The sequence below is a fragment of the Cotesia typhae genome, unplaced genomic scaffold, assembly GCF_013202065.1.
Source record: "Cotesia typhae breed Kobodo isofemale line unplaced genomic scaffold, CoteBio_Ctyphae contig_33, whole genome shotgun sequence".
NCBI classification, from domain to species: Eukaryota; Metazoa; Arthropoda; class Insecta; order Hymenoptera; family Braconidae; genus Cotesia; species Cotesia typhae.
The window spans coordinates 3,168,184-3,196,033 of NW_027423741.1; the positions used below are offsets into that span (position 1 = coordinate 3,168,184).

General features: G+C 32.1%; 6 protein-coding genes across 6 annotated transcripts; 2 read left to right on the forward strand and 4 right to left on the reverse strand.

Annotated features, from left to right (window-relative positions):
• Positions 1-1,332: 1,332 nt before the first annotated feature.
• Positions 1,333-9,544, reverse strand: LOC141526448 (uncharacterized). Its single transcript, XM_074241477.1, has 9 exons — positions 9,409-9,544; positions 9,133-9,321; positions 5,231-8,834; positions 4,795-4,932; positions 4,582-4,703; positions 4,366-4,490; positions 4,003-4,286; positions 3,748-3,930; positions 1,333-3,669 (listed from the first exon to the last, which is right to left on the reverse strand). Exons 2-9 carry the CDS (start codon positions 9,150-9,152, stop codon positions 3,430-3,432), a joined length of 4,716 nt encoding a protein of 1,571 aa, XP_074097578.1. The 5' UTR covers positions 9,153-9,321; positions 9,409-9,544; the 3' UTR covers positions 1,333-3,429.
• A 213-nt stretch (positions 9,545-9,757) lies between these two features.
• LOC141526450 (uncharacterized) lies at positions 9,758-18,262 on the forward strand. Its single transcript, XM_074241479.1, has 5 exons — positions 9,758-9,891; positions 16,754-16,935; positions 17,468-17,658; positions 17,728-17,983; positions 18,068-18,262. Exons 2-5 carry the CDS (start codon positions 16,852-16,854, stop codon positions 18,194-18,196), a joined length of 660 nt encoding a protein of 219 aa, XP_074097580.1. The 5' UTR covers positions 9,758-9,891; positions 16,754-16,851; the 3' UTR covers positions 18,197-18,262.
• On the reverse strand, positions 12,119-15,536 carry Tfb1 (transcription factor B1). Its single transcript, XM_074240834.1, has 8 exons — positions 15,385-15,536; positions 14,679-14,860; positions 14,402-14,603; positions 14,026-14,182; positions 13,416-13,949; positions 13,019-13,340; positions 12,741-12,916; positions 12,119-12,640 (listed from the first exon to the last, which is right to left on the reverse strand). The coding sequence occupies exons 2-8, from the start codon at positions 14,830-14,832 to the stop codon at positions 12,518-12,520; spliced, it is 1,668 nt and encodes a 555-aa protein (XP_074096935.1). The 5' UTR covers positions 14,833-14,860; positions 15,385-15,536; the 3' UTR covers positions 12,119-12,517.
• LOC141526447 (uncharacterized) lies at positions 18,245-24,493 on the reverse strand. The gene is made up of 3 exons (XM_074241476.1): positions 24,177-24,493; positions 20,695-24,084; positions 18,245-20,516 (listed from the first exon to the last, which is right to left on the reverse strand). Exons 1-3 carry the CDS (start codon positions 24,341-24,343, stop codon positions 18,755-18,757), a joined length of 5,319 nt encoding a protein of 1,772 aa, XP_074097577.1. The 5' UTR covers positions 24,344-24,493; the 3' UTR covers positions 18,245-18,754.
• A 75-nt stretch (positions 24,494-24,568) lies between these two features.
• On the forward strand, positions 24,569-25,895 carry Sgt1 (suppressor of G2 allele of skp1). The gene is made up of 5 exons (XM_074241480.1): positions 24,569-24,740; positions 24,820-24,930; positions 25,015-25,216; positions 25,328-25,524; positions 25,603-25,895. The coding sequence occupies exons 1-5, from the start codon at positions 24,714-24,716 to the stop codon at positions 25,705-25,707; spliced, it is 642 nt and encodes a 213-aa protein (XP_074097581.1). The 5' UTR covers positions 24,569-24,713; the 3' UTR covers positions 25,708-25,895.
• On the reverse strand, positions 25,887-27,441 carry LOC141526449 (mitochondrial potassium channel). The gene is made up of 2 exons (XM_074241478.1): positions 27,196-27,441; positions 25,887-26,780 (listed from the first exon to the last, which is right to left on the reverse strand). Exons 1-2 carry the CDS (start codon positions 27,352-27,354, stop codon positions 26,022-26,024), a joined length of 918 nt encoding a protein of 305 aa, XP_074097579.1. The 5' UTR covers positions 27,355-27,441; the 3' UTR covers positions 25,887-26,021.
• Positions 27,442-27,850: the final 409 nt, after the last annotated feature.

Here is a 27,850-nt window from a genome sequence, read left to right on the forward strand (position 1 = left end):
TTGAAAAATTTATGTTTATTTTATAATTATTTAATTACTATAAAATTTTTAATATCTGCCAACTTCAGTGTCATTTTTTTTTTATTCTAATAGAAATTAATTACTCGAGTTTGCCTTTTTTATAAAATGACAAGTCAATTAAAACACAGACAATCACATTTTTTGATTTTGAAAATTATTGAGGGTGAATTTTTTTGATAAATTTTAATTTTTTTAAATTTGGCGCCAAAAAATTTGTTCACTTTCTTAGCTGTTAGAGGCGCTGAAACTCGAATATCTCGCGCTAAATTATAAAAATTTTATTTATAATAAAACTAAAAAATAATCAGCTGTTTTTTTTTTTTTTTTAATTTAGTAGTATAAATAATAATAATTCTAAAGTAAGCTAACAGGTATCAATGTTTTGAATTTTAATAACAAATCAATTAATAACACTAAAGTTAGCCGTCAGCTGTTAATTTTAACAATTTTTTTAATAAATTAATTACAGAAAAAATGCTTCTAAAAATTTTCACTTGTAATTTTCATTAATTTTCACATGTGAAACTTTTTAATTTAATTTTTTTTTACAATTTAATTGCCATAAAATTCTAAAAAATTTTTTAATATCTATCAACTTCAATGTCATATCAATTACAATGAAAAAAATATTTTAGAAAATTTCGTTTATTAATTTTTTTTTCAATATTCCTGTGTAGACTTTTTTCAATAAATTATTTTCATCATAATTTCATTACTATAAAATTATAAAAAGATTTCTAATGCCTGTCAACTTCAGTATCTTAAATAATAATAAATAGTGTCAAAATATTAAGATACAACGTGTTTTTTCAATGTTTTATTGAAAAAAGATTAATAAAAACATAAATTATGCCAGTGTGATATTTTTCTATGTATATATATTTATATTTATATATATTTAATATATTTTGATTATATTTTCTAAATTTCTTATAATTTTATTCCCGTTATTTTTGACAAAAAAAAACAGGTAATATTTTTTACACTCTGTCACTGAGTAATTACTAGTTATGGTAAAATAAAACTTAAATCTTTACAGTGTTCCTTAAATTAAATAAAAAATAAAAAAAAAAACAAATTTTACTTAAATAACAATAATCTATCCGTGATATCGTATAATCTAACAAATTTATTTTAAAAAATTACCATTCAATTATAATAATAGTAATAATTATCATTCATCACTCTTACCATTATCATATTATCATATAATATATATATATATATATATATATATATATATATATATATATATATATATATATATATATATATATATATATATATATATATATATATATATATATATATATATATATATATATATATATATAAAAAAATATAAGCACACGAGAGCAATGGTTAGTATATATATTACAACGCTATTGCATGGCACGAATGTTTCAAGTTTCAAGTAAATTTTGTTTAAAAAATTTTAAAAATATACCAAATAATTTTTTTTTTTTTTTTTACTTTTTTTTTTTTTTTTTTTTTTATAATTATATAAGTTTTGTCTATACAGATACGACTTCACCCAAATGCCCGCATTTTTTCAAGTCTCTAAGTAAAACCTTTGATTTACTTCAAGAACAAAATAATATAAAATAAAAATTAAAAGATTAACGTATGAAAAGCTGATTAAATTGCTACTGGTATTAATTAATTAAATGGGGAAATGTATCTCATTACAAGATATTTATACAATTTACAAGTATAATTTGTTTACAGTATGTCTTAAAAATACATTAGCTCTCCGCATTTATCCTTCTATTACATTTTTATTTTATAAGGTATCTAATAATAACATTCTCACTTTTCCAGATATTTTAAATAACAAAATCAAATTTTTTAACAAATAAAACTTAAAAAAAAAATAATAATAATTAATAAACACTTAAAGTTAATATAAAATAGATAATTAATCGAGCTAAAAATTTATACTGATTTATCTTTAATGTACAGTATAGTTGATTTTAATAAAAAGTAATATTTTTATAAAATTAGTAAATTTATTAATTAAATAAAATAGGAAAACTCGCGGTATTATTTGCGTGATGTGTAAAAATACATACCAAAATAATTACGAGTACAAAAAATCAGCATAAAAAAATTAATTTTAAAATGAATTTTAATTAATGATTTCAATATATTGGCATTTTAAAATTAATTAAAAGTTCGTAAAAAATTTACTAATTTTTCACTAAATTCTTACAATCTTTTCAAGCATTACTTTATTGCACGAGTCGACTAACATGTCGTCCGTATAATTTATTTTGTAAATTTTAACAAAAAAGTCCGTTAGTTAAATCCATTAATGAAATAAAAAATTTTGCAATTTTTAATTAAAAAAAAAAAAATCAATTTGATTATTTGTACGTCTAGTTTCAGTAAATTGTTAAAAAAATTTGCAAATAAAAAAAAACGTTGTTTTGTCGTACCCAAAAAAATTCAATAGAATATAATTTGATTTAACTGATTAATTAGTTTCTTTTTTCTTTGATAAAGCGAATATAAATTTTTGATAATTACGCGAAGTTAAAAATCTATGCATATGTTACAGTGGAAGTTTCATAATAATTATTGACAATAAATCGAGCCCAAATAGTTCGGTGCATTGATTAAAGATCTAGTTGATATTATGAAATGATAAATTAATAAAATCATCTACGATAATTATCATGTAGTTTTACAGACCTAGCACCTATTTAGCACATTACAAATACATATTATGATAATTATGATAATTATTATTATTATTATTATTATTATTATTATTATTATTATTATTATTATTATTATTATTATTATTATTATTATTATTTATAACACCTAGTGTATTTTATATTCACAGTGATATCAATTATTGATAGCTTACAATAATTATCATATTAATTCTTCAATTAATGCGAATGGCCAAAGACACAACATCAATTTATTGTTCAAATTTATATACCATCATTATCAAATTCCACTGAATGAGTATGTTACACAATATCGTGAGGTGTCCCTCATGTTGACTTAGTAGCAGCAGTTAGGTCCAATTAAAATTACTTTCCAGTGTTATTTAATAACTATTTATATTAATAAAGAATATTTAAACAAAAAATAATTATAAACTTTTGAGTTACTTAATTCCATTAGAAAAACTATCACTGGATTTACGTCGATAATAACTCGTATCTTTTTGTTATTTTCTTTATTTTTTAAGGCAACAAACTCCAAATATTAATAAGCTAATACTTTATTTGTTGTTATAATTTATAATTATTATTTGTTGTTTTTTTCTTTTAATCATTATTAATATTTTAAATTGTCTCTTTTTATGCCGTTTAATTTTTTAGATACTCACGTAACTTATAATTATTATAATTAATATTAATATTATTACCGTTGAAATAATTAAAATCACTAGGATATATTGGCACTTATATCCTCGTTATTAGTATCAAGATTTAACAAACAATTATTACTTTCGATTTGTTGCGTAGACAATTCCAAATCTGTATTTAATGGCACATTGGACGCTTCAGAATTTAAGTCTTGATTCTCTGGTTGTGATGGTGGTGTATTATTTATTTTTGTTTTTGATTTTAATTGGTATTCTATACTATCAATTTCCGCCCAAATTGTTCGTACCTCTTTAAATAACTGTAAAAATAATCAAACAATAATATTAGATAGACTATTTTTAATAGATTTATAATTAAAAATTATAAAAAAATCTACCTGATTGAGCCACGTTTCATCGGCTAATAATTCATTAAGAATAGTCGTTGTATCTTTATTAGGATCCGCTATTCTTCTATCAGCAACTCTTCGAGCACATTCGAGGAACATTAGATATTTTTGATGCGCTACTTTGTTAAATAGCGCAACTTTTGTTTGACATACTCTACACAGTAAAAAGTCCTGAAAAAATTTAATTTTTTTATTAAATAATTTTAAAAAAATTTTTAAAATAATAAATAATATAATAATAACCTTTTCATGAGGCACTGTAGGGTCTGGAGGAGAACCTTCTAAATTTGTTGCATTGTACGGTTGTCCGTATAACAACACTCTAGCATGTATTTGATTATGCTGACAGCCAATGCACTGTTTACCTTTACATTCAGAGCTCGATAAGTCTTTTAATACATTCAAGCAAGGCCACGTGGATATTGCTGTCACGACATTAGTTTGCCATTTAGTTGTCGACAACAATCGTCGCTTTCGGTCCTCCGTTATATCGTCTATCATTTTAACATTCGACAAGAAATACTCGTCTGAAAATAATAAATTTAGACCCCACTTAAATTAATCAATTAATTAAATTATTTAAATAAAATATTGAAGACTATTTACCGTGCTCTTGAAAAATTTCCGTCAAGAAATTTGAATCTAGCGCCTGAGATATCAGTGTCTGGACGTAAACTTCAAAATTGTCCTGATATTTTTCGTTTTCTTTAATAGACCGATTAATACACTCTCTGTAAAAAAAAAAAAAAAAAAAAAAAAATATATATAATTTTCATTTTAAAATACAAAGTTCAATAAATTTTATTATTTCCGATGATTTACCTATCATCAACAATCATTTCGTCTCGCAAAAATTCAACAATGGTCTCCAATTTTCCTTGCTGCCAAAACTTGACTGGAACTTGTTGATACATATGTCGATTTTGTGGTGTCCAACCCGAATACTAAATAAAAAAAAATATTGATATTTATTTTTAACATCACTGCAGAGAATAAAGTACAATTTATATAAAAAAAAAAAAAAATATATCATACCGTTGAAATATTTCGGTACAATGTTTTACCATTTGAATCAAATGGCTCGTATTTTTGTAGCAACGTTTTACCGTCTATTCTCCACAATGCCGGATACTCTTCCTTTAACTCGGCTTTGATAACAACAAACTCTCCCGACTAAAAAAATATAAATAAAGATAATTATTATTACTACTAGTATAAATAATCCAATGATAAACATTGTCCATGAAATCATTTTAAAGCAAATTAATTAAATAATTAATTATTACTTTAAAATAACGAAAAAATTACCCCAGTTTCAATATCCTCATTATAACGCTGCATTTAATAAAATTAATAGACCATTTATCATAAATACTACATATAAAAAAAAACCTTTTATAAAAAAACTTATAATTAATTAAAAATATTAATTAACAATAACTATAAAAATAAAATGAATAAATCTACAAACCTTAAAAGGTGATATATCAATATCCTCATCGCTAACAGAAGCCAACAATTTTTCATCTATTTTCAAAACCGAATTTTTATGATCAGATTTTTTTCTTCCTTTTCTCGGAATTAAATCGCTCGACGAATAATCATCGTCATCAAGCATTTTTCTAATTTTTTTACTGATAACCGGACGACCACGTTTTTTCTTCTTCTCATCATCGTCACCAGTAAGCTTAGCCGCTGGAGTCCAAGCTGGATCAGAATCAGAGTCACCCTGTTCATCGTCATCCGAATTTTCAGCAAGCTGTTTGGTCGAAATCTTTTCTTTAGCTTTACGTTTAGACGTTTCACGCCTAGGTGGTAACAATAACAAATTATTGTCGGGTTTTTTCGGTGGCCTACCAGCAGCTAGGTCAGCAGCCGCCGCTGCGGCAGCCGCTGCAGCGGCTTTTCTCTTTCTGTCTGTCGGGCCACCGGGTTTTATCGGACGTCCCTTTTTTTTAGGCGGTGGTTTAACCACATCGACATTACCCATCATATTATTATTATTATTATTATTATTATTATTATTATTATTATTATTATTATGATTATTATTATTATTACTAGTCAACTTATTCTTATCACTCTTTTTCAAGGTAAATGGAAAATCGTCTTCACTCATAATACCGTCGTCGCTGGAATCAATGTAAGGCTTCTTACGTTCTTTCGGCAAGGGAAAGTACCGTGGATCATTTGCGTAATCAATCGTCGGCGTGTCTTTCGCCGAATTAAGTCCCTTGTAAAGCTCCCCGTTGCTCGTCCCGATAGTGGTGGTGATATCGCCGATCGATTTAATCGGCTCGTGTGGCAAATAAGGTTTCGACCTGTTCCAAGTGGCCTTCCTTCCTCCACGAATCGCAGGTGGTGGCGAGGGTTCTCGCTCGCCCTGCAAAAACTTCAAGTAGCTTGTCATGAAACCAGTATTAGGGTCTTTGCACGCCGGCTTGAGATCCCTGTTCACCTGATTAGCAGTCTCCACTGGCAACTGACTCGACTGGAGAAAGCCCAGCTCCTCCTCGATGTTCGGCACTATTACTTTCGGCTGGTCGTCTCTGAAATCTTGGTACCCCGCAACGCCGGAGTTCTGGTGGTGTGGATGCTGATGCGGATGCTGATGGTGTCCAGTTGCTGAATTATCGCCGATGTACCCAATTGAGTTAACGTCCATGGAAGACTGGTGATACTCGTGGGGATGATGTCCAGGTGGTAAGTGGAACGCCGGAAAATACGCGGGTATCGGAGACGCGTGATGCGGATTTATCAGCGACTGATGGTGATTGCCCGACGTACCCACGTAATTCCCGGCATGAAGAGTGCTTTGGGAGGGAAAAGCCCCCGTGGATCCCGGAAACATCTTCGATCCGCTGGCCAAGTTCCATCTCTCAAAATCAAAGTACCCATTTTGAGGCTGCTGGTTTAAATTGTGATGAGCCGGTGGTGGCACTCGACCGAGGTAATCATTCATCACAGCACTTGTTGAGAGATCGCCGAAGCTTGAATTTTTTTCAAAGCTCCGTCTCTTTTTATTGGGGTCTATTTTTCTCTGTCGCTCATCAGCTTGCTTCTGGGGATCCTCGGGCTGTGGCACGCCACTCAATTGCTGTTGCTGAATTTGACACGCCGAGCTTTGATGTAAATTCTTAACAATACTCATTGAGTCGCCGGCACGACAACTGCTTAGATCTTGAAGTGGCACTTGACTTGTATCAAAGTATCCTTGCTGTTGCTGCTGATTTGACAGCGTTTGAGAATTTATTTCCGGGTTGTTAGGCATGTAAGCAATGATTGGAAACTTTCCGTTGCCGGTCCGAGCATCATTACTGTCCCAGCATAGATGTTGCTTTGGCCTTTGTATGAAATCATGCTCGTACCGATTATCAGCGCTGTAATTGGGCTTTGCGTTCTCGGAATTACCGAGCGCTCGGGTGATTACAGAAGAGTACGCGACCTGACCTTGAGACGCTGGTCTCGGGAGAGACACGTCAAGCGGAGACGGCGGCGTTACCTGTTGCTGAATAGCTTTGTACGTTTGAGCGTTGGCACATTGATTGCTCGGGTTATTGTCGGCGTGAGGCAGAGGCGACGGGGATGACATCGCGGCCATCGGGCTGTTGTACATCGGATAAGCCGGGCTAGGAACATGGCTCAGAGGGCTCGCCTGCGAATGAGCTTGCAAAGGACTCGGTCTGCGAGGCACAACAACACCGCAGTCCGGCCCGTTTTGCGTTGACGTGTTTGACGAGTAGGCAGAATCTGTCGATGCAGCTGACTTTGATCTCCCCGGATGGTGGTACTCAGCCTCGCTTTGTGACCCCGTCGAGTAGTGTCGGTAGGCCGTTGTTTGCTGTTGCGGTTGTTGACTCTGCTGTTGATTTATCACATGATATTGCTGCTGCTGCTGATGTAGGTTTTGGTTATTGGGTGGTGTTCGCTGCGTACTCGTACCTATTTTACCTCCAGCATTACTCGGTGTACTCGGGTAATTCAAAGACCTGGTGTCCATCATAGAGAAACTGATCGGCGACGATTGACTAGGCTCGAGGCTGCTATCGGATCGCTGATGATCGTGGTTCCCCATGTCACTGTAAATTTTTGTTTGTGCTTTTGTCTGGACTGGTGGATTTTTTTCTTGCGTGTGAATAGCTGTCGATCGACCACCAGAGCTCTGAAATATCGTAGAGACCCGGTGATCAATATTTGACGTCGAAACGATGCATGACTGCTGCTGCTGGTGTACTTTTGCCACTGAGTTATCGGCTGAATAACTCGCGAGGTCAGGATCAAAAGTCGTGGAAGTCTGCTGGAAAAAAGACTGCGTCGATCCAGGAGACGTCGACTTAATTGTGGCTGGAGATGCGGACCTAGATAGTTTCTTTCCATTGTCAGTCGCGTAGGAATTGATAGCTGCGATAGATTGTCCAGAGGAAAAGTGAGAGTTGAAATTATTATCATAATTATTATTACTATTTGTTGATTTAGTTGCCGGAGGGGCCGCTGGTGAAGGCGAGACTACACTCTCGTGAGGCAAGATACCAAACGGACTGGGTAACTGAGAACTGGTGGAGTTCCACGGCAGCGTGGCGCTTGTTGGAGAAGTTGTTTGTGATTGATGCTCAAAAAATGAGGTTTGATTGGCGCCGTAGCTTTCACGGACTTCTGGCTCCGGTGTAGTTTGTTTGGCAATAGTCGTACTAGCACTCGTCTGAGGCTGGACCATCGTTTGACAGGTTGTGCGTTGGGCAGATTGAGCGCCGGCTGTCGTGACATTGTAATGTGCTTGCTTGACACTTGAATGATGAAACAGCGGCGAAAATACGTCATAGCCAACCGGCGGTGGTGACAAGAAACCACTAGAATTAAACGGTGGCGATTGACCAGCCAACGAAGCGGTGGTATGTGCCGCTTGCAGCAATAACTGCGACGTCGTAGTTGCTACCACTGCGGTTGATGATGCCGAAGTTTGATTAATTGTTGTCGGCGATCCAAGATGGTGAGACACAAACTCACTTGCAGTCGCTCCGCCGGCTTGAAATGTGCCGGCGGCTGTTCCTGTTGTCAAACGATTGTACGAGGCGTACCTGTTAAATAGATAACAACACAGTTAATACATTAATGTTTCTTGCTTTAAACATAAAACAGATGATAAATAAAAAAAACTTCTTTTTTTAATTATACTACTAAAGTAGACATCTAGTAAATTTTTTGTTTAAAATTGTTGAATATAATTTTAGAAAAAAAATTTTAGTAATGCAGAGAATAAAAAAAAAATTTTTTTAACAAATACAAAAAATACATTTTTATAAATACAAAAATTGTTAGATGTCTGTTGCTTTAGTATTATTTTTTAATAAATTTTATAATTAAAATGAAACCTACCATGGACCAACTGGATCCATTACCCGAAATTGGCACTAATGTGCCTAGCCTGCACCTTGCAGGCTTTTTTTTTACTGAATGATTGTTATTATTATTTATGTCAAACATAACATTGTCTTCGGTTTTTTTTATAGTGGTTTTGCTCCAAACCATGTAGATGTTAAGTAATTTTATTACTTTGAGACAAATCTGTAATGCAAAAAATAAAAAATATTATTTATAAAAAAAAAAAAAAAAAAATAAATAAACAAGTTTTTTTAATAAAATATTGCTTACCGAAATAAATAAATATTAATGTTCAACAACAAAATAGTCATACTGATTAAGTAAAAGTGTTTGTTTAAAAAATTGCCGTGTATTTCTCAACAGGATTAAATGATAACTTTGATAGTAATAAATTACAGAGTAAAATAATATTTAAAAACGTGACAAGTATTGTCTTAATCCACAAACTTTATAACTCAATCCTGAGATAGATTGGCTATAAACTGATCATTATGTCACTGATTGCACATTAATAATCACACGTATTACTATTTATAAATAAATAAGTAACCAGGAACTAGTCGGTTCGCACAATTTAGATTTTGTGTAATTTAAATACAAAAATAAATGATAATAAAATAAAACTGGAATCTACATGGACAAGTGTACTGGTGCTGGTACTGTAAATATGGCTACAACCCTTCGCGAATCATCGCGCACCAAAATTCAGTGTGTACGAGAGAAGATGATAAAATAATAAAGGAAAAAAAAAAGGTACTACTTGCACGACAACACACTCTATTTAAATATACCGTCCAACAAGTGTATATTATCACTATGACAATTATTAATTTGTTTTATTATCATAAATACAATTACATTATTGGATGATTAACTTATTTTATTAGCTGGAGTATTATTATTATTAAATAATAACGCGGTTAAATTTAACGCGTCCGTCTTTGGGCAAAGTCTTTTCGGAGTAATCATTTACATGCTGCCATTTTGATTATAATCAACAATTCCAAACGCCACCTATTTTTTTTATTTATAAATTTCATTTTCGCGGGAGTTTTTAAATTCACTCAATTTTATTGTTTGACAGCTGACTTAAAAAACATCAACAATAAATTAATGACATTAAATTTAGCTGTCACTTCACGATTTTTTTAATTTTATTTAATAAATAAATTGTGGCAAAAAAAAATTATTAAAAAAATGGACTTGTAGAAATTTAATAAAATAAAAAATGCAATTTTTTTAAAATAATTTTTTATAACAAATTTTTTTATTAAAGAAAATTAAAAAATTGTCAAGTGATAGCTAACTTTAATGTCATAAGTTTTAAAAAAAATTATCAATGCGAATTGTAAAAAATATTTTTTTTTTTCAACAAAAAATTTATTGCAAAAAAATTCACTTTTCAGAAAGAATATTTCATTACTTAAAAATTTTTTATCGGGCTACTTAAAATATTTTTAGAAAATTACTAAGAAAAATTTGACATCCTTGACAAATAATTGAATTTTAAATTATATATTACAGACCTTTTAAATATATTTAAATGTCTGTTTCTGTAATTATACGCCTGGATTTATTTTATCTGGTTGAGCCGGTGATATTGTTCTGTCTTGGACAAAAGATTTCTTTCGTTTCCTTTGAGAATAAAAATAAGAAAAAAAAAAAAATGATGCACCCACGTTATTGGTCTAACTTTTTTTACGATAAAAAAATCCGACTTTTGAAATTAATCGAAATTATTGAGTAATTAAATGATATCAGGTAATTAAAAATAAGTGAGTTAAAATGATAAATAAAATAGTTAAAAAAAGGAAAAAAAAGTTTTGTTTCTCGGTGGTATTTTTTCGGGAATGATGTCAGTGATAAAATACGTCAGGACAAGTTGATTCTAGATGTTTAAAAAAAAATATAATGGAAATAAAAAAGGCATTTGAAATAGTGGAGGTATACCTGGATGTTGTCATGTTTAAAAAATAAATTATTAAAACCCGGTGGGATTTATTGAGAATGGTACAACAAATTCGAGCGGAAATACTCTGTAACATACACAGTCTTAATTATTGTTATTATAAAGACGATGTTGAGGTACAAAGATGCCACCCTGCGTGTCATATAATTTTTATATTGTACTACATATTCTCTATTTCCCCTTACACTCTATTCTAAATTATTTTTTATTCGTTTATCCAGATGAGGACCTCGGGTATTCGTAGACACACATTCACCCATACAATAAAATTGTTTTGGCCTTGAGTTGGTGGGTTTAAAAAAATCCATGGCGAATTCTCCCAGACATTGGAATTGAATCGAATGCGACTTGGACTCTCCTTTTTTTTTTTTCTCTCGACAATTCTTAAATCTGTTTTCGTTACCTTTTTCACAGACATGCGCTCAAATATTTTTATCTTTTTTAACTTTTGTTCGGCGACTTCACAGTTATGCTCAATTACTTAAATTTAAATACTGTTAATACAATAGTATCACTTAAATTTATGGGTTATTGTCGATTGATAGGATAATAACACTTGTAATATACTAACAATAAAACATTTACTGATAATTTCAAAAGTATTTTTATAAATTTTTTTAATTATCACTGCTAGCCAATTAATTTTGGACTTTTATTACTCGATTAAAAACACTTTTAAAAACAATTACTGGTTTAATTACCTTGAGTTAGTCCAGTGTTTTTATCCTATAATAAATAACTTATAAATTAATCTCATTAATGTAAGAATACATATATTTAATAATAATAGTTTTAAATCCGCATTTTAAAAAATAACTCATGACTTATAATAGAAAAAAGTAATAACAATTATTAATTAATTTTGATATTTAAATTCAATTATTTAGTCTAATTTTAAACATAAATAAACACACTGTAAATTGCAATAGTTATCAGTCCAACACTCTGAATCTTTAACTAAAAAATTTATTAGATAAAAACACAGGCAAAAGAGAAGTATGAATAAGGAAGTAGTTTTACAATCTTTGATTTTATTAACTGATAAGCAAATGAACACTGATTAATATATTCACTTGACTAACCATTTTATTTCAACAGACAAAAAAAAGTAATAAAATATTTAAATCTATTGAAATAAATAATAATAGATAAGATATGCCATAAATATGTGCATTCGCATTTGGTTCTTTTTTTTTTTTTATCGTTATTATCATTATTTATTTATTTTTTTTTTTTTAATATAAGACACACAACTGTTAATTTAAAAATCTAATTACGGTAACATTACAAAAAACGCAATATCTAATAATCATTGATATTGCTCTTAATAAAATTACCTTACATTTTTTTACTTTGTTACGATTAATTATTATTTTTATTATTTTCCTAATGATTGATCGCTCAGCGTGGCTACCTCATCTGTATTTTCCGTCGATGCCAATGATCAAATTTATTGTATGCAGTTGATAATAATAATTTTAAATGACTTGTTAAATGTTGACTTACTGCTGAAAACTCAACTTGTATACGATCCTAAAAAAATTTTTTTATTGTAATTGATTTATTAAAAAAATTTTTTAAATTAACAGCAGACTGCTAACTTCAGTATTATAGAAATAATAATAATAATTACCTCAAAGGGTGTAAGCTTTGAATTATGGAACCTTCGTAACGTCTCGTGCATCCTTACGACTTTTTCCTCCAATTGTGGAGTTGTAGGAGGGAAACTGCGCCAAAAATGTTTCAATAGCTCGCAAAGCGAGACATAGACATTGCGTAATTCTTTCTCCAACTCCTGTGGTATCAGCTCTGTCGAGAATAATCTTACTAATTAATACTGAACCGTTAAGTTAACTAGCTTTGTCTAATGCAATGCCTAACTAGTGACTACTAATTGATAGACAGACTTACGGCCGACATTATCCTCGCGAAAACCTTTCATCAAAGCCCCACCGGGCGTTAATTCCCCGAGGGCATATACTGAAGCGGCTGGACTGATTAATGACGTAGCTGACTGTCTAGATAATGTGTTCCCATTGACCCAGTTGGCAGCCTCACGTTTCAATAGACTTAACGTAGTCTGAAGATCATCTGTCGTTTCATTACTACCGCTACCAGCAATCGGTCCGTGCAAATACCTATCTACGTGAGTTAAATTTAACGGCGTTCCTAGGGATGTTTCTGTTGTAGACTTGTCTAAATCATCATACGCAATTTTTTCTTGTATTCTACGCTAAAATTTCCGTTTAAAAGTCAATTAATTAAAAATTCTTAAAATCAAGTAAAAAAAATAATTATAAAAATTTACTTTTTTGGTCTTTGGTTCTTCGTCTGACTGAGGAGCGGAAGTTTTTCCTGCCACCGTTGAGCCATTAACTTGAGGCGGGGCTTGAGCAGGCTGTCGGGCAGTGTTGGCTTTCATCACCATTATACTGTGCTGATTGAATCTCTTGATCATGCTCTGGTGAACAATATTCCCGGAGGACTTGTCGCCCTTGCTGAAACCGCTATCGTAGTTCTCGTCAGTCGTTTTGTCTTCGAAAGACGTTATGTCCAGCAGCGGGTCATTTATGCCAGTCTGTATGTCTTTCTTCAGCTCCTGGTCGTCTATTTTAGCGCACTCGGTAAACAGATCCTTGTTACCTGCGTTTATCCGGTCGCGATGAAAATAGTGAGACTGGAAAAACTTTGTCCAAAAATCCGACTCTGACATTTTGTGAGGCACGTTCTCCTGGTGCTTTCGTTTCACTGCTGGATAAGTTTTGAATATACTCTCTATTATGTCTTTTGTAAGGTTGTATTTCAAACCATTGCAACCGTCAGTTTGAGGTTTTATATCAGCCTGAATAATTATATTTATTGTTTATAAATTGAACAGTAAAAAAATTAATTCATTAAATTAAAAAAAAAATTCTTACAAGGAAGGCACTATTGACTCCAATATCCTGGCGTTGGCTTTTATTTGCCTGAGTATACTCGACCGCATGTTGGCTCCAAAATTCTTCAGACGTTATTACTTGTGTTATTACCAAGTCACGGTATAATTGCAGTAATGTTGGATTCTCTTGTAATAATCTAATACAAAATATATTTAACATAATTTAAATAATTATTAACTAATAATATTAATCATATAATAATATGCTCTAATCAGGTTTAAATTCTTTTATAATTAATTAAAAATAAATTAAACAAAAAACATAAAATCATTTTGGTCTACAAAATCCTGATTTAAATTAATACCAATCATGGAAACCACTTGGTAATTCAGAATCATCATAAAAAAATCTTTACCTATTTTTTTCTTCAAGCTCTTTATTGACTTTCTTTTTAAATTTTGGTAATAACTGTTGTAACAGTTCTTTGACATCATCACGGTCTTTTATTTGTGCAGCTGGCCCATTTTTATTTACAAAATGAAATGTAGATGATGAGCCATCATGTAAAACAACTTGTAGTTGTATTTTTGATTTCCCGTCCGGTGATATTTTCTGCACTGTAGTAAAAATTTTTAATAAAAAAAAAATCACCAACAATTAATCAATGATAAATTTACAAGGCGAGTACTTACTCTTGATATCAGCGTATTTATGACTCACAGATACAGTGTCTTTTTTGTGGACCATCCATGCGATACGTTCATTCATTACGTAAAGAATACCATCACCTTTTTTATGACGGACCTCATTCACTTGCATCAGCACATCTTCCGAGGATGTAGTCATGGTGGGTGGGCTAAACGGTACAATTTATCTGTAAAAATAATTTTTTTAATTACTTTTATTATTTTTAAGTAACCTCCGAACATGCTCATTTGAAAAAAAAATTATTTTATAACTTTTATAAAAAAAAAATAAATTGAATTATTTTCAGTTATTAAACTATAACACATTAAATATGAGTAGCGTGTCCTTGGAAATTAAATTTATGTTACACGCAACACTCATAAATTGTAACAAAAAATCACACTGGATTTTTTGCTGTAATTGTTTAAAAATTCATTAATTTTTATGGAGTACTTTGAATAATTTTAGATATTTATTGAGAATAAAATTATAAAAAATAAAAAGTAAACAATTTTGTTAATTTAATAGCCGGTGAAATTAAGAGAGAGGATTTTATAAAATAAAACTATTAACCCGCGTTACTCAGTACACACATATAGAGTAATTAGGAGAATTATACAGGATTTTGAAGCGTAATTAAATAATAATAAGCTGTGGAATGATATTAGGAGTTGATCTAGTCTAAAATTATTGGATTTTCGGGATATTTACCGGTGAAAATCTCGAAATTTTTGGAGAGCAGCGTGATGACGAGACGTTCTGAAGAACGGCCATGTGCAGAAACGCACATCAGATTCATGGCTAGCGAGTGAGCGAGCGAGCAAGCCCGACGACGACGGCCACGGACAAACCGTCGGTACGGACAGCACCACCATCGACCTGCTGACAATACTCTCCTCTCACTCACTTTTACTGCGTTAGTCAACATCCCTTTTTACTCGCTTCCGCGCCCGTTTTTTATTATCTATTTCACTTAAATCGTTACTTTGATACATAATTACTCAAATTTTCACTTTTTACCGCATTTCAACAATTTACTTCTTATTTAGTCATTAATTAATTTTCTATTTATGACATTTATTGTCCGGAATATCAATAAAAATAAACATTTATTTGACTTAAATTGCGGTAATTCATTGAAGGTGGCGCTTTTTGCCGCGAAATTTAAAAAAGTCATTTTATAATTTCAGTTTTTTTTTTTGACAAAATAAATCAATAAATTTTTTTAGATTGAAATTTTTTCGATATTTTTTCATTTTTTTTTTTTTTTAGATAATTTTTCATGAAAATTAAGTTAGCCGACATTTAAAAATTTTTATTTTTTTTTTTTTGAAAAAATTATTACAAAAAAATTTAAAAAAAATTCCACATGTAGAAATTATAAAAAACTATCAATACAATTTTCTTTTCAATTTTTTTCTTCAAAATATTTGTTGAAAAATTATAAAAAACAAATCAATATCTAATAGTATCATATTTAAATAAAATAAATCATAAAAAGAGCATTCAAGTCAATAGCCTGTAATTGACGAGCTATTGTAGTGGTTGCCATAGCAATCCTTCATGTTCACATAGTATAAAGTAAGTAGTTTTATATAAGTACATATATACATAAAAATATATATAGATATGCAGGTATTAAATGTGGAGGAATGTATGATTGTAGGTAAGGGTTGAGAAAATCAAACAGATGTATACGAATTTTTATTCGCTTTAGTCAAAATTATGAACGTGCCGCAGTGAATACTCCCGCGCTCTACTTATGTATCCACCCACATAAATTTAAATATTAATTTAATTATAAAAAATAGATAAATAACATGTGGGTATGTCGGGACGGTATGTGCGTTACCTCGTGCGCAAGCATCCCCGCGAATTCAATCGCGACAAACTCTGTGTGTTTGTCTCACATTGTCACGTCAAACTTTCACACTTTCACACTAGATCATATCATATACGATGATAATAAAATTCATACACATTTATCACGCAAATCCTTAACATGCAAACGCATCAGTTTATCAAATTTGACGGAAAAAAAATAAATTCGCTAAAGTTTTATTAATTTTTTGTTTTTCAGGGTTCAATTACGTTGTAAAAAAACAAGAAAAACAAAAAATATGTTTTGGCTCTGCGAAATCAAGAGATTTAAGTTCAAAAAGTGGAATTCATTCATTTATGCGGTATTATACTACAGAAAATTTTGATAATATCGCGCCTGGGAGTTACAACGTTTTAGAATCATTTAAATCTACAACTAAAGTAATTTATTTATTTAAATTTATTAATTGAAGAGTTACATGCACTTGGAATTTAAAAAATTTTTTAAAGTTATACAAATAATTTTTACGTAAATGAGATTGAAGCCGAAGTTAAGAGACTTTGTTGAAAACTTTTAATCTTTTACAAATCAGTGAGCAAATTTTAAAAAATTTTACATCAGTCTAATTTTTTTAAATATATTTTTTAAAGGTTTAATTATTTCTATAAAAATTTCATTTTTTTTAAACAATTAAAAATTTTCATCGAAAATTAAAATTTTTTTTTTTAATTTTAATAAATTTTTCTTGTCAAACAAGACAACTTTTTTTTTAGAAAATCTTTCTGAGATATTTTACGGAAGTTAGAAAAATTATAATTAAAAAAAAAAAAAAGAATTTATTAATAAGTAGAAAATTTTTTTAGAAAAAATTGCTTTTTTTGAAATTTCAAGTGCGCATAACTCCTAAAAAAAAAATAAAAAAATACTAACTGTCAATTAATAATTACTTTTAAATGTAAATTTTTAACAAAGTCATGCCAAAAATCATTCAGTAAAAAAGGATACGGAGGATTGGCTAGTTCTGGGTACCGTGCAATACATCAAGAAGATTTTCCAGCGCCAAATGAGTACAACACCGCACCATTGGTTGTAAAAAAAAAATTTAAATACCCGTTTAATTGCAGTGCAAAACGAAAAGATGCTTACATTAATAATAATCCTGGGTAAATAGATTATTAAATATATAATTTTACAATAAGAATAATATATTTTTAATAAAATAAAACTTGTAGTCCAGGCACATATCAACTTAACTCGCCGCGGAAGCGCATTCTCTTTGATCACGACTTTGGACATTGTGTAAAAATGCGACTGGGCGTTGAAGTAAAATGTACCAAGAGAAATAATGACGTCTGCGAAATTTGTAATGAAAAACCTGTCGGAGATTATTGGCATTTTAATAACCGAGTGTTTATTTGCCGAGCGTGTATGAGTGAAGAGCGGCGACGACCTCGCAAGCATAAAAAAGTCGAATTAAATAATTTTAAAGTACGTTTACAAATTAATATTATTTTTTAAGCTAAGTAATTAATCAATCATAAGTATTAATATTTTTTAAATTAATATTTACAGAAAATACGTGATTGCTCTTGGATTCATTCGCACGAAGGAACAGACGCCAATATTTGGCTAATGCACCCAAGCGTAATAAAAAAATGGACTCAGCGAGAAGCTTACATGTGTTTGTATGTCAAAGATTAATAAATTAAAATAAAAAATAATTGTAATTATTAAATAATAAATAAAATATTTATAATAAAAAATCAATACTATTTTTATGCAGCTATTATTTACCAAATGCATACAATTATTATTATTATATAATATTGTTAATTATTGGTACACAGTAATTATAATTATTGAGCGCTATTTACAAGAAAGATAATATAAAAAATTTTTTTTATAATTAATATTGTTCGATGCGCAAATACTTTTAATACAGCTAATATATATGTTAGCAACCTGCACTTGACAACACTATTTAAATATATAAATTTTATATTTAACGTTTTTAAAAATATTATCTAATTCCGTATACATGAATCAGTCACTGGTCAAATTTACAAACACTAAAAAGTGCTGTTCTATAAATATAAATTTAATAATTTTTTTTAATCAATTCATAACTTGATCATGAGCAAAGATAAAAAGCTAAAAATTACCATAGAAAGTTGATTAAATGCATAAAATAAATAAAGTAATAAAAAAGGCAGATTGACCCACATTAAAAAAAAAAAAAAAAGAATTAAAAATGGGATTTTAACTTTCCGAGGAGGAGTCGTCGTGTTCGTGATCATTTCGCTTGGAAACAAATCTATCAGGATCTTCAATTGGATTTCCACCATCAGGAGCTTGTCGTGATATTACAGAAACGGAAGTTTCGGATGAGTTTAAAGAGGTATTATCATCGATTTCGCTAACTGTTTGCATGTCATTATCGTACAAAAGTTGAGGAGTTGTGTTTGTACTAGTGGTTGTAGTGGTAGCCACAGTCATAGTAATCGTACTCGGAGTAATAACCATTGCCCCTGTAGTTGTAATAGTCGAGCCGACACTATTGCACGCCATTAAATCATCATTACAAGGTTTATGAATAACAGTCACGTCGATATTCCCATCAACATTCTCCGAAACACCAGAAGGAGTCACGCGAGACACTTCACTAGTCTCTATTGCACCAAAGTAGCCTCCGTCAGCACCATCTCCAACCGCGACCGTCGACATGTGATCAATTTCACTAGTCGATGTTGACTTATGCGATGAATTAACATCCTGATCTCTCAATCTCTTGAGACTTTTATTGATAGTGGCGTTAAAGCTCTCTACATATCGATTGTCTAGTCTTTCAACGGCTTCGTCGGCCTCCCCTGAGTTTAGACTCGCTGAATTATTTTCCTGACGGTCGTTGTTTCTCTCTGCAGACTGCCCGTCAGAAATCGGGATGTCTGGAATCAAATGCGGGTAGAATAGAGGATTTAAACTTCCCATGTGACGGACATTAGAAGTCATCAGTTGCGCTGATAAAAAATCATACTCCACCGTGTCGTTGTTTTGATCATCAGCAATAAGTTCTTCACGAATGACAGTTGATATTTTTTCGCGCTTCTGAGTTTTAGCAGGTATCTCCGCATCATCTCTGCCGTTTTCTCGCCCGTGGTACAGCCACTTAGAAGTATCTAGATTGAACAATCGTGCATTACCGGTGTAATTTTCCGTTTGAGTTAGCACTGTGCGCAAATTAACTTCTCGGTTACACTTAACATTATTTGATAAATTGTTATTGTTGTTATTATGACGCAAGCTGGATAATAGATCTATAATATTGCGCTTCATAGGGGAATTCCCAATTGCAGGTGGTACGATAGGACTTTGCGGCGATAATTTGTCTAACAAATGATTAATGTGCATTCGTGTGCCACGAACCGGCTGATTCGTATCTCTATCTCTGTATTGATTGTTTGTTAATAGAACACTTGAGTTATTCAGATCTAGGTTAAATACGCCAGTATTACTGCAGGCGTTTTTGTTATTTCTTACACAACTATTCGGATTTTCAACCCTGTAGGGCGAATGTTCCGCATTGACTCGTGAATCTTTCCCATTAACGCCGTTACTTGATCCGTTAATGTTGGTGTTGGTACTAGTTTGAAGAAGACGAGCTTTATTGGGATTGTAGTGGCCATTTGTTAGACTAGCTGCAGAACGGGTGTTTGATACTGATGAGTAACCGGTATCCGTTGCTGTGCTGGTGGTACCACTCGGACGCGCTTCTATTCCGACTCCGTTAACAGTTCGTTCTGATATATCGCGAGGATGATCTACTGAGTTGCTCACAGCTGGTGGCTGCGATAGCCATGGTACGTTAATGTTATCCAAGTCGTTTTCTTTATCATTTTCGTTGTCTTCAAACTCAAAATCCTGCTCAGTTGGGTCGAATTGTTGGGCCAGGTCTTCGAAAGCTTTGCTGGTAACTTCGTTCAAACGGAAACGGAGACTTTCTTTTATTTGATCCATTTTATCACTGAAAATTGAATTACTTTGTTAATTATTTTTTTTTTTTCATACTTAAATCAGGAGACATTTATAAATTTTTAACGATTTTTATAATAATTAAATTACGAAAAAAAAATTTTTTCCTACGCAATTTTTTTTATAAAAATTGAAAAATGATTAAGACTAATTTATAATTTACAACTTACTTCAAAGATTGTGACAAAATAGATGTCGGTATCCCGCCAAAGCTAAGATTGCTGTTGATTTTAAGTTCAATATCACCAGCAGAATTTTGATCTTCTTCCCCACTGTCCTGCTCTTGACTCCCGTGATCTTGCTTCGCTAAATCATCCGAGTAAGGTGACGACAAATTGGTGTAATTAAAAGCAGGAACCGGTCTGGCAGTAGCAGATTTACCGAGTCCCACGACATTCTCCAGCGGAGTGACACTTATTTTCAATTGTCCATTAGATTTACCGCCAAAGTCCATGATGTGATACCAGCCCGAGATAGTTGGGAACCCGGAGGTTAGTACAGACAAATCGATCGCCGAAATACCAACAAGTATATCCTTCTCCAAATTAATACTCATATTAACTTCCGGTGCCAGCAAGCGCCATACCTTCATAACCAATCGTTTTTCTTCCTTAATCAATAAATCTGTCGGCAATTTAGTCTCACAACGCCACTCGTACTTGGGACTAGAGCTGTACGGACACACATTCGTGATCATGTAAGCATCTATTCTATTGGTATCGTTGGTACGAAACTTCTGAAAAGTTACATAAGTGCACGGCTCCAAAATCTCATTATTTATTTCGACTTCTGGCAAGTGCAAAGCGCAGTCAATCTCGACCATTACTTTGAAAGCTTTTTCATTTGAAATATCCTTGTCTTTATCGGACTGAAATTCAGCGTGACAAGACTCTACTTCAGCCGCCAAGTCATAGTCTCTGGACGGGTTGTCTGTCAAGTGGAAAGAAGTCCCAGCAACGTTGTCATCGCTGTCGCTCGGATGATCGCAGCAAGTGTTTGACGAGCGAGTTTGATCGGGAGGTTCATCAAACTCTGCGCCGACTCCCACGCTGCGGAATATTTCACGGGAAATGTTGAAATTATCTCGAGGACTGTCAGTTGAACGTTCCGCAGAAAAACTCTGGGAGTTGTTTAAATTATCAAGACACAACGGCTCGACGTGAATTATTTTTTGTCTCTCTTTATCTCGCTGAGGTTCATTTTGAAATTTAAACTCTGTTTGCGCGCCCTGGTCGACAATAATTTTTGGAGCGCTTAGCGCTTGCGCTAGTCTGTCGACAATTGTGTGGATCACCGCTTCATCACGGTTGTTTTGGTCTTCTTGTGAGTGTTTTGTGTCGACAGTTATTTCCGTTTGACATTCTTGAGTTTTTACCGCTGGACATTCATTTCTCTGATGATTGTCAGAAGCACCAGCAGCAGCAGCAGGGGCTGTAGAAATAGAAGGAGGATTAGTATGAGTGCGAATTCCACGAGACATTTCAAGAAGCGCTATTTGTTCAGCAGTTCCCAGCGCTACTAGCGCATAAATTTCCCCGCAGTGTCTCCCACTAACCGGATCAGTGACTGACACCCACCCGTCGACACTTATAACAGGATATTTAGCCTTCAAAAGATGCTGCAAAACAAGAGGATCGCGATAAGCGACGTACAACTGATGAACCGGCAATTTGGCAATTCCGATTAAAGAATCATCTGTTGCATTTTTTGAGTAAACTTCGGTGATAATACAATTGTCTTTTGTCCGCTCCAAAAGCTCCAGGTTGTGAATCAGCGGCACCAGCTGGTAAAAATTGTAATAAGGATTTCTTCCGGTGCATACTTTACTGACTGAGCGATCCTCCCTCCAAAAAGTCCGACAAATTAAATACGTACTAACATTCGGAAGATCTCTGCCGTCGCTGATGTAAATCAACCCATGTAGCAAAGTGTTTTCAGTTGAAAATCTTGGAACATCAACGTCGACACTCCTTTTCTCAGCATTTCTATCAATACTATTATGATTACTATTATTAATATTACAACTATTATTATTACCACTCCAGGAGCTAAGACTTTCTTTCTTCTCCGGAGCACTAGTAGCTCTGCTCGACTTGCTATCTCCCGTAGCAGTTTTGTACCTTGAGCTAGCAAAATTCGACGACAGCACAAGCACTGGAATGTTCTCCTTTGTAGAAGTGACAGCCTCGACAAACTGCTTGCCAAAGTGGGTTTTGTCGCACCCGAGCTCAACACTGACTTTCAGTTCGCCTATTTTTATTCCCTTCTTAACAACGGCGAGTCGCTGGGTGGTGCCTAATGTAGAAGACCGCGCTGCGTCGCTGATGTACATCGAGCAAATCCCCAGTTCCGCGGGAGTTCGTTGATTGAGGTGTCGATTGAAGACCTTGAACCTCAGAGGGGCCTCCATGCGTAAGTAACTCTTGGGTAAATTGTAAACCGCTTCGTGGTTGAAGTAAACGGTCTCTTCTTCTTGCTGCTTCGAGCACATTTTCACCGGCTTGTTTTCGTAGGTTGTTTTCTTATTAACCTTCTTGATCGTTAAAAAAATCGGGTCGTACTGGACAAAGTACGTTACTGAGACGGGAAAGTCGCTCTTTGAAAGACAAGAAGACTTGACTCGTCGAAAACCCGCGGATGTAAGTTTCAGAGAGTCAACGACTATCCTCACACTGTCCACATAGTCGATCGGACTGGCTTCTTTTCGCTGGACACTCAATCTGTTGGAAGTCGCCGGTGCAGATGAGTCTTCTTTTGTAATAGAACCAGTGTATTGATTATTATTGTCTAAATCTATGCTTTGATGGTGATGATTTACTGGATTTTCATTGCAAGACCTTATTGTCTCGACAGCAAAGTCAATCAAACTGGGAGTTGGCGACTGGGTCCTCAGCGTCTCCAAGGCTTTTTTTTCTTTCCTGCGGCTCATAGAAGAGCCCATTAGATATTTGTACAGCGCAGCTTCTTTCTCGGCTGACTCGTCAGACCGGTAACTGTCGATTGTCGAGTCGCTTAGAGCCAGCGGGTCGCTTGAATCGTTAGACAGAGCTCCGCGTAATTTCCTCGCACGAGCTACAACCTGGGCTACTAACCTGTCATTCAAATCCGAGGGATTCTTTGTCTTATTTTCTAAATTCTTGCGCTTTTCACGTAAAATTGAACGGTAGTGATCGGAAGTTAATCTCGGAGAATCTAGATCGGAATTTATTTCTGAGAAATAAATAGAACGGACTGAAGGAATTTTTTCAATCTCCGGTATTTTTTCTCGTTCTTTCCTTGATTTATTTTTTTCAGGACACGCTAATTGCAAACAAACATTTATATCTCCGAGCTTTAAACCGGTGTTACTGTAAACAGAAACAGAAGTTATTAGTTTGCCTGAAAATATCTCCAGGAGATTTGTAACACTAGCTGTTCCAATGGACTGTTGAATTTTTTTCGAAATCACTGACAGTGACAGAGATTCTGCGTTTTTTAGGTATTCCTTAAATAACTCAAAATTTGTTTTTACGGAGTATGTCTCGGTGTTGTCTCTGTTGTCCTTGGCTGTTTCTGAGAGGCTGTTAATAAAAGCAAAAAAAAAAAAAAATACATATTTATGAGTTTTAGTAATTGACAATTATTTTTTTGTAATAAATTGTTGTTTACTCACTTGAATTTGGCATTGTCGAGCTCGCCCCACCAACAAGCAACAACTGTGACACTTCCAGGACTCCTGCGAGTCCAAACAATCTTATCAATTGTTAAATCTAGATAACCGTGAACTTTACCTTCAACTAAGGGAGGGAGTGATCGTTGTGATAAATATTTTCGATCCATTTGTTTACTGTCAAATGCTGAGTACTAGATTTGTTTTGATGTTTATCGTCATTGGATAGAGATAGTGTTAGGTTATTTTTTTTTGACTGACATATACAGCTTGCGCCATAAATAATTAAGTCCAGTTTTCATAAAATTTATATTTTCATGAAAACTTCAAAAAGCGCGCTCGAGCGTAAAAATTGTAAACTAAAATTGTTGTGATTTTTCTAGAACAAAAAATAATTGAATTTCACAATAAACCTTATTTTCAGGATCAGGATTCATAGCAGTGACTCGCACAAATCGAAATATTTACAATTAAAAAGTGCTTTTTGTTTTTTATTTATTAGTAAATTTATTTACGAACAATAAATATTAATTTTTTATAATGGCGAGTGAAACTCTGAATAACCAGGTGAGTAAAAGTGATATAGGTCAAGTTACAGATTTTTATTAATACAATTTATTTATTTATTTATTTATTAATATTCCAGATGCCTACGCCAAAAATAAACCATGATTGGTATCAAACAGAGGCTTTTGTAATCGTGACGGTCCTCGCTAAAAATACTAGTAATGTCAAAGCTCAATTCGGCGAAACGACAGTTAGTACTTATGGTTTATTTATTTATTTATTTATTTTTTTAACTATTGATGTCAAAAATTGTAATAAATATTAATTTTTTCAGCTTAGCGTCAGCGCTAAATTACCTTCTGGAAACGAGTATAGTTTAGAATTGGATTTAGCGCATGAAATAGTACCAGATCAGTGTTCATATAAAGTTATCCCCTCAAAAATAGAAATGAAATTGAAGAAACGCGATGGCCTTAGATGGAATTCTTTAGAAGGCAATCCAGCGACTAAAGAAGCTATAAAACCTATACCTCAAGGTAAATTATGACTTCTTAATTCTATTATTAGTTTTATTAAATTTAATACAATTACTAGCAGTTTTTTTCTCATTCTCTTAATAATATAAATTATTTGTAATTTTCGTACAGAAATACTCCAAGCGAATCAACCGCCAAAATATCCAAGCTCAAGCAAGAAATCAAAAGATTGGGATAAAGTTGAGAAAGAAATAGAGAAACAAGAGGCTGAAGAAAAACCAGAAGGTGAAGCTGCGCTTAATTCTCTCTTCCAACAAATCTATGGTACTGGATCTGATGAAGTTCGCAAGGCCATGAATAAGTCATTTGTAAGTGCTTACTAACTACCACATCATAAAATTAAATTTTCAATCTATTTATTTTTTTTTTTTTTTTTTAATTTTTAGATTGAATCCGGTGGAACTGTTTTGAGCACAAACTGGTCCGAAGTAGGCAAGACTACCGTTGAAAAACGTCCACCTGATGGTCTCGAATGGAAGTCATGGGAATAAATTTATTTAATCAATTACATTAATTGAGTTTTAATCAACAATCCTTTGCATTTCGAGAATATTTCTTTTTTTTTTTATTGACTTACAAATTTCTTGTATTATTTTGTACCATATATTCCATCAATGGGATTTTTTAAACAAAACAATAGTTTGATTTGTAAATAAATACTTTAAATGAATATAAATAATTTTTTTATTTTACATTATATACATTTATTTTTAACAAAGCCTAAAAATTATATTTTTTATTTTCAATTTTAATTGTAAATGTAAAAAGTCATTTTTCTAGCCTAGGTATACTCAAAATATTTATATTACGAATATAACCGATTGAAAATAATTAAAAATATGGCAAGAGCACTACCAATCACTACCATCTTATTTAAATCATAATTAACAGCCGGTTCAACAATTTCAGCACTAGGTTTAACCGAATCAACCACAACTTGTTGCCTATTAATCTTTTCAATACTATCCTCTAACATGGTAAAATAACTTTTAAACATATTTTCATTTTTCGTCTGTCCCTTAGATATTATTTTATGAACATCGGAAATTCTTTTGTTGTTATAGATCATAGATCCACCCAAAGAAAGTATCGCGATAATAGCAGACGCCAGGATAGACAAGTACTTATACTTTTGCGCGTTTATATTCTGACTGTCATGGTATTCCTTGATGGCAGTTGCTAATTGAGTGAAGTGGTCGCGTTCCTCGTTCGCCAGCAAATTCAACTGAGATATAATTCTCCCCTGTTCCTGCAAGGCCTTGTTCTCCATTATTGTCAGCTGTACATACTTTGGGTCCTCGCGCTTAGTTTGGATCAACTCACCGTATACTTGTTTCAGATTATCGACTATCAAAGAAGACTGATTGTTCAAAACTCGTCGACGATTTTGACAGTCGAATAATTTATCTTGAACGTTTATCATTTGTTGTCTCGCTAATTCGACATCTTCTAGACCGGTCAACTGTTGGTACCATTTCCACCAGATTACCAGCTGTTTTGGCATAGGTGTTGGTTCTATTGCTCCTGATTTTAAATCTTGAATTATTGTTGCTCCATTTACTTGCTGTAAATAAGTTGATAAATTTTAATTACTGTCAAAAATAATAAAAAAAGTTGAAAATTTTTTTATGAACTTTAAATCAATAAATAAAATTTAAAAGCAGATAAATTGATAACATTAATTAAATTTAGCTGTCACTTGACAATTTTTTATTTTCTTTAACAAAAAAATTTGTTCTAAAAAATTATTTTAAAAAAATTGCATTTTCAATTTATTAAAATTTCTACAAGTCTATTTTTTTAATAATTTTTTTTTTGCTATAAATTATTTGTTAAAGAAAATTTAAAAAATTGTGAAATGACAGCTAAATTTAATGTCATGATAAATTGATATTTTTGATAAATTTTATTTTTAATTAAATTGAAGTTAATGATTAAAAAATTTCAACTAAAAATGAAATTATAAATAAATACTATACCTTGATAATAGTGTCATATTTTTTATTAGCAATATTTTGAAAATTAGTCAACTGCATATGTGCTCTTTCAGTTGCTGATTCAATAGCACTTGTTAAAACAGGTGATTTATAAAATCTCGATGTAATTAATTTGAGTAATTTTTTTGAACGACTCACCATTGTTTATCTCTAATTAAAATATTTACAAAATATAAATTTATATTTATATTTACACTTTATCCCCCCGGTGCTTATAGGTTACTTTCAATTGAAGGCAAAGTTGATACCTGACGTTTCATGTGATACGGCAGAAATTGCTGTCATTGCGTGGAATTGAAAAGAAAATGTAAATGAAAACTGTGATTAATTTTTTAATTATTATTCTCATTTAAAAAATTATTTCGATCAAAAATTAAAAAAATTCCTTAAAAGTTTTAATTATGAAATTTTTAAATATTTAAAAATTCCCGCCATTTAAATTTATCCGTCTGCGCATGCGCGCTATTTACAGGGAGCGCGTCATGGCACGTCCATCTTGGAATCGACAAAACCCGCTTGGTCATCGTTCGAGTAGCAGCAAATTGCGCCGCGTCTCACTTTTTTTTCTTTTATCCTTAAAATAAAATGTTTTTTTCTTCTTGTATGATTAAATATGTTAATTAAAAGTAGAATATTA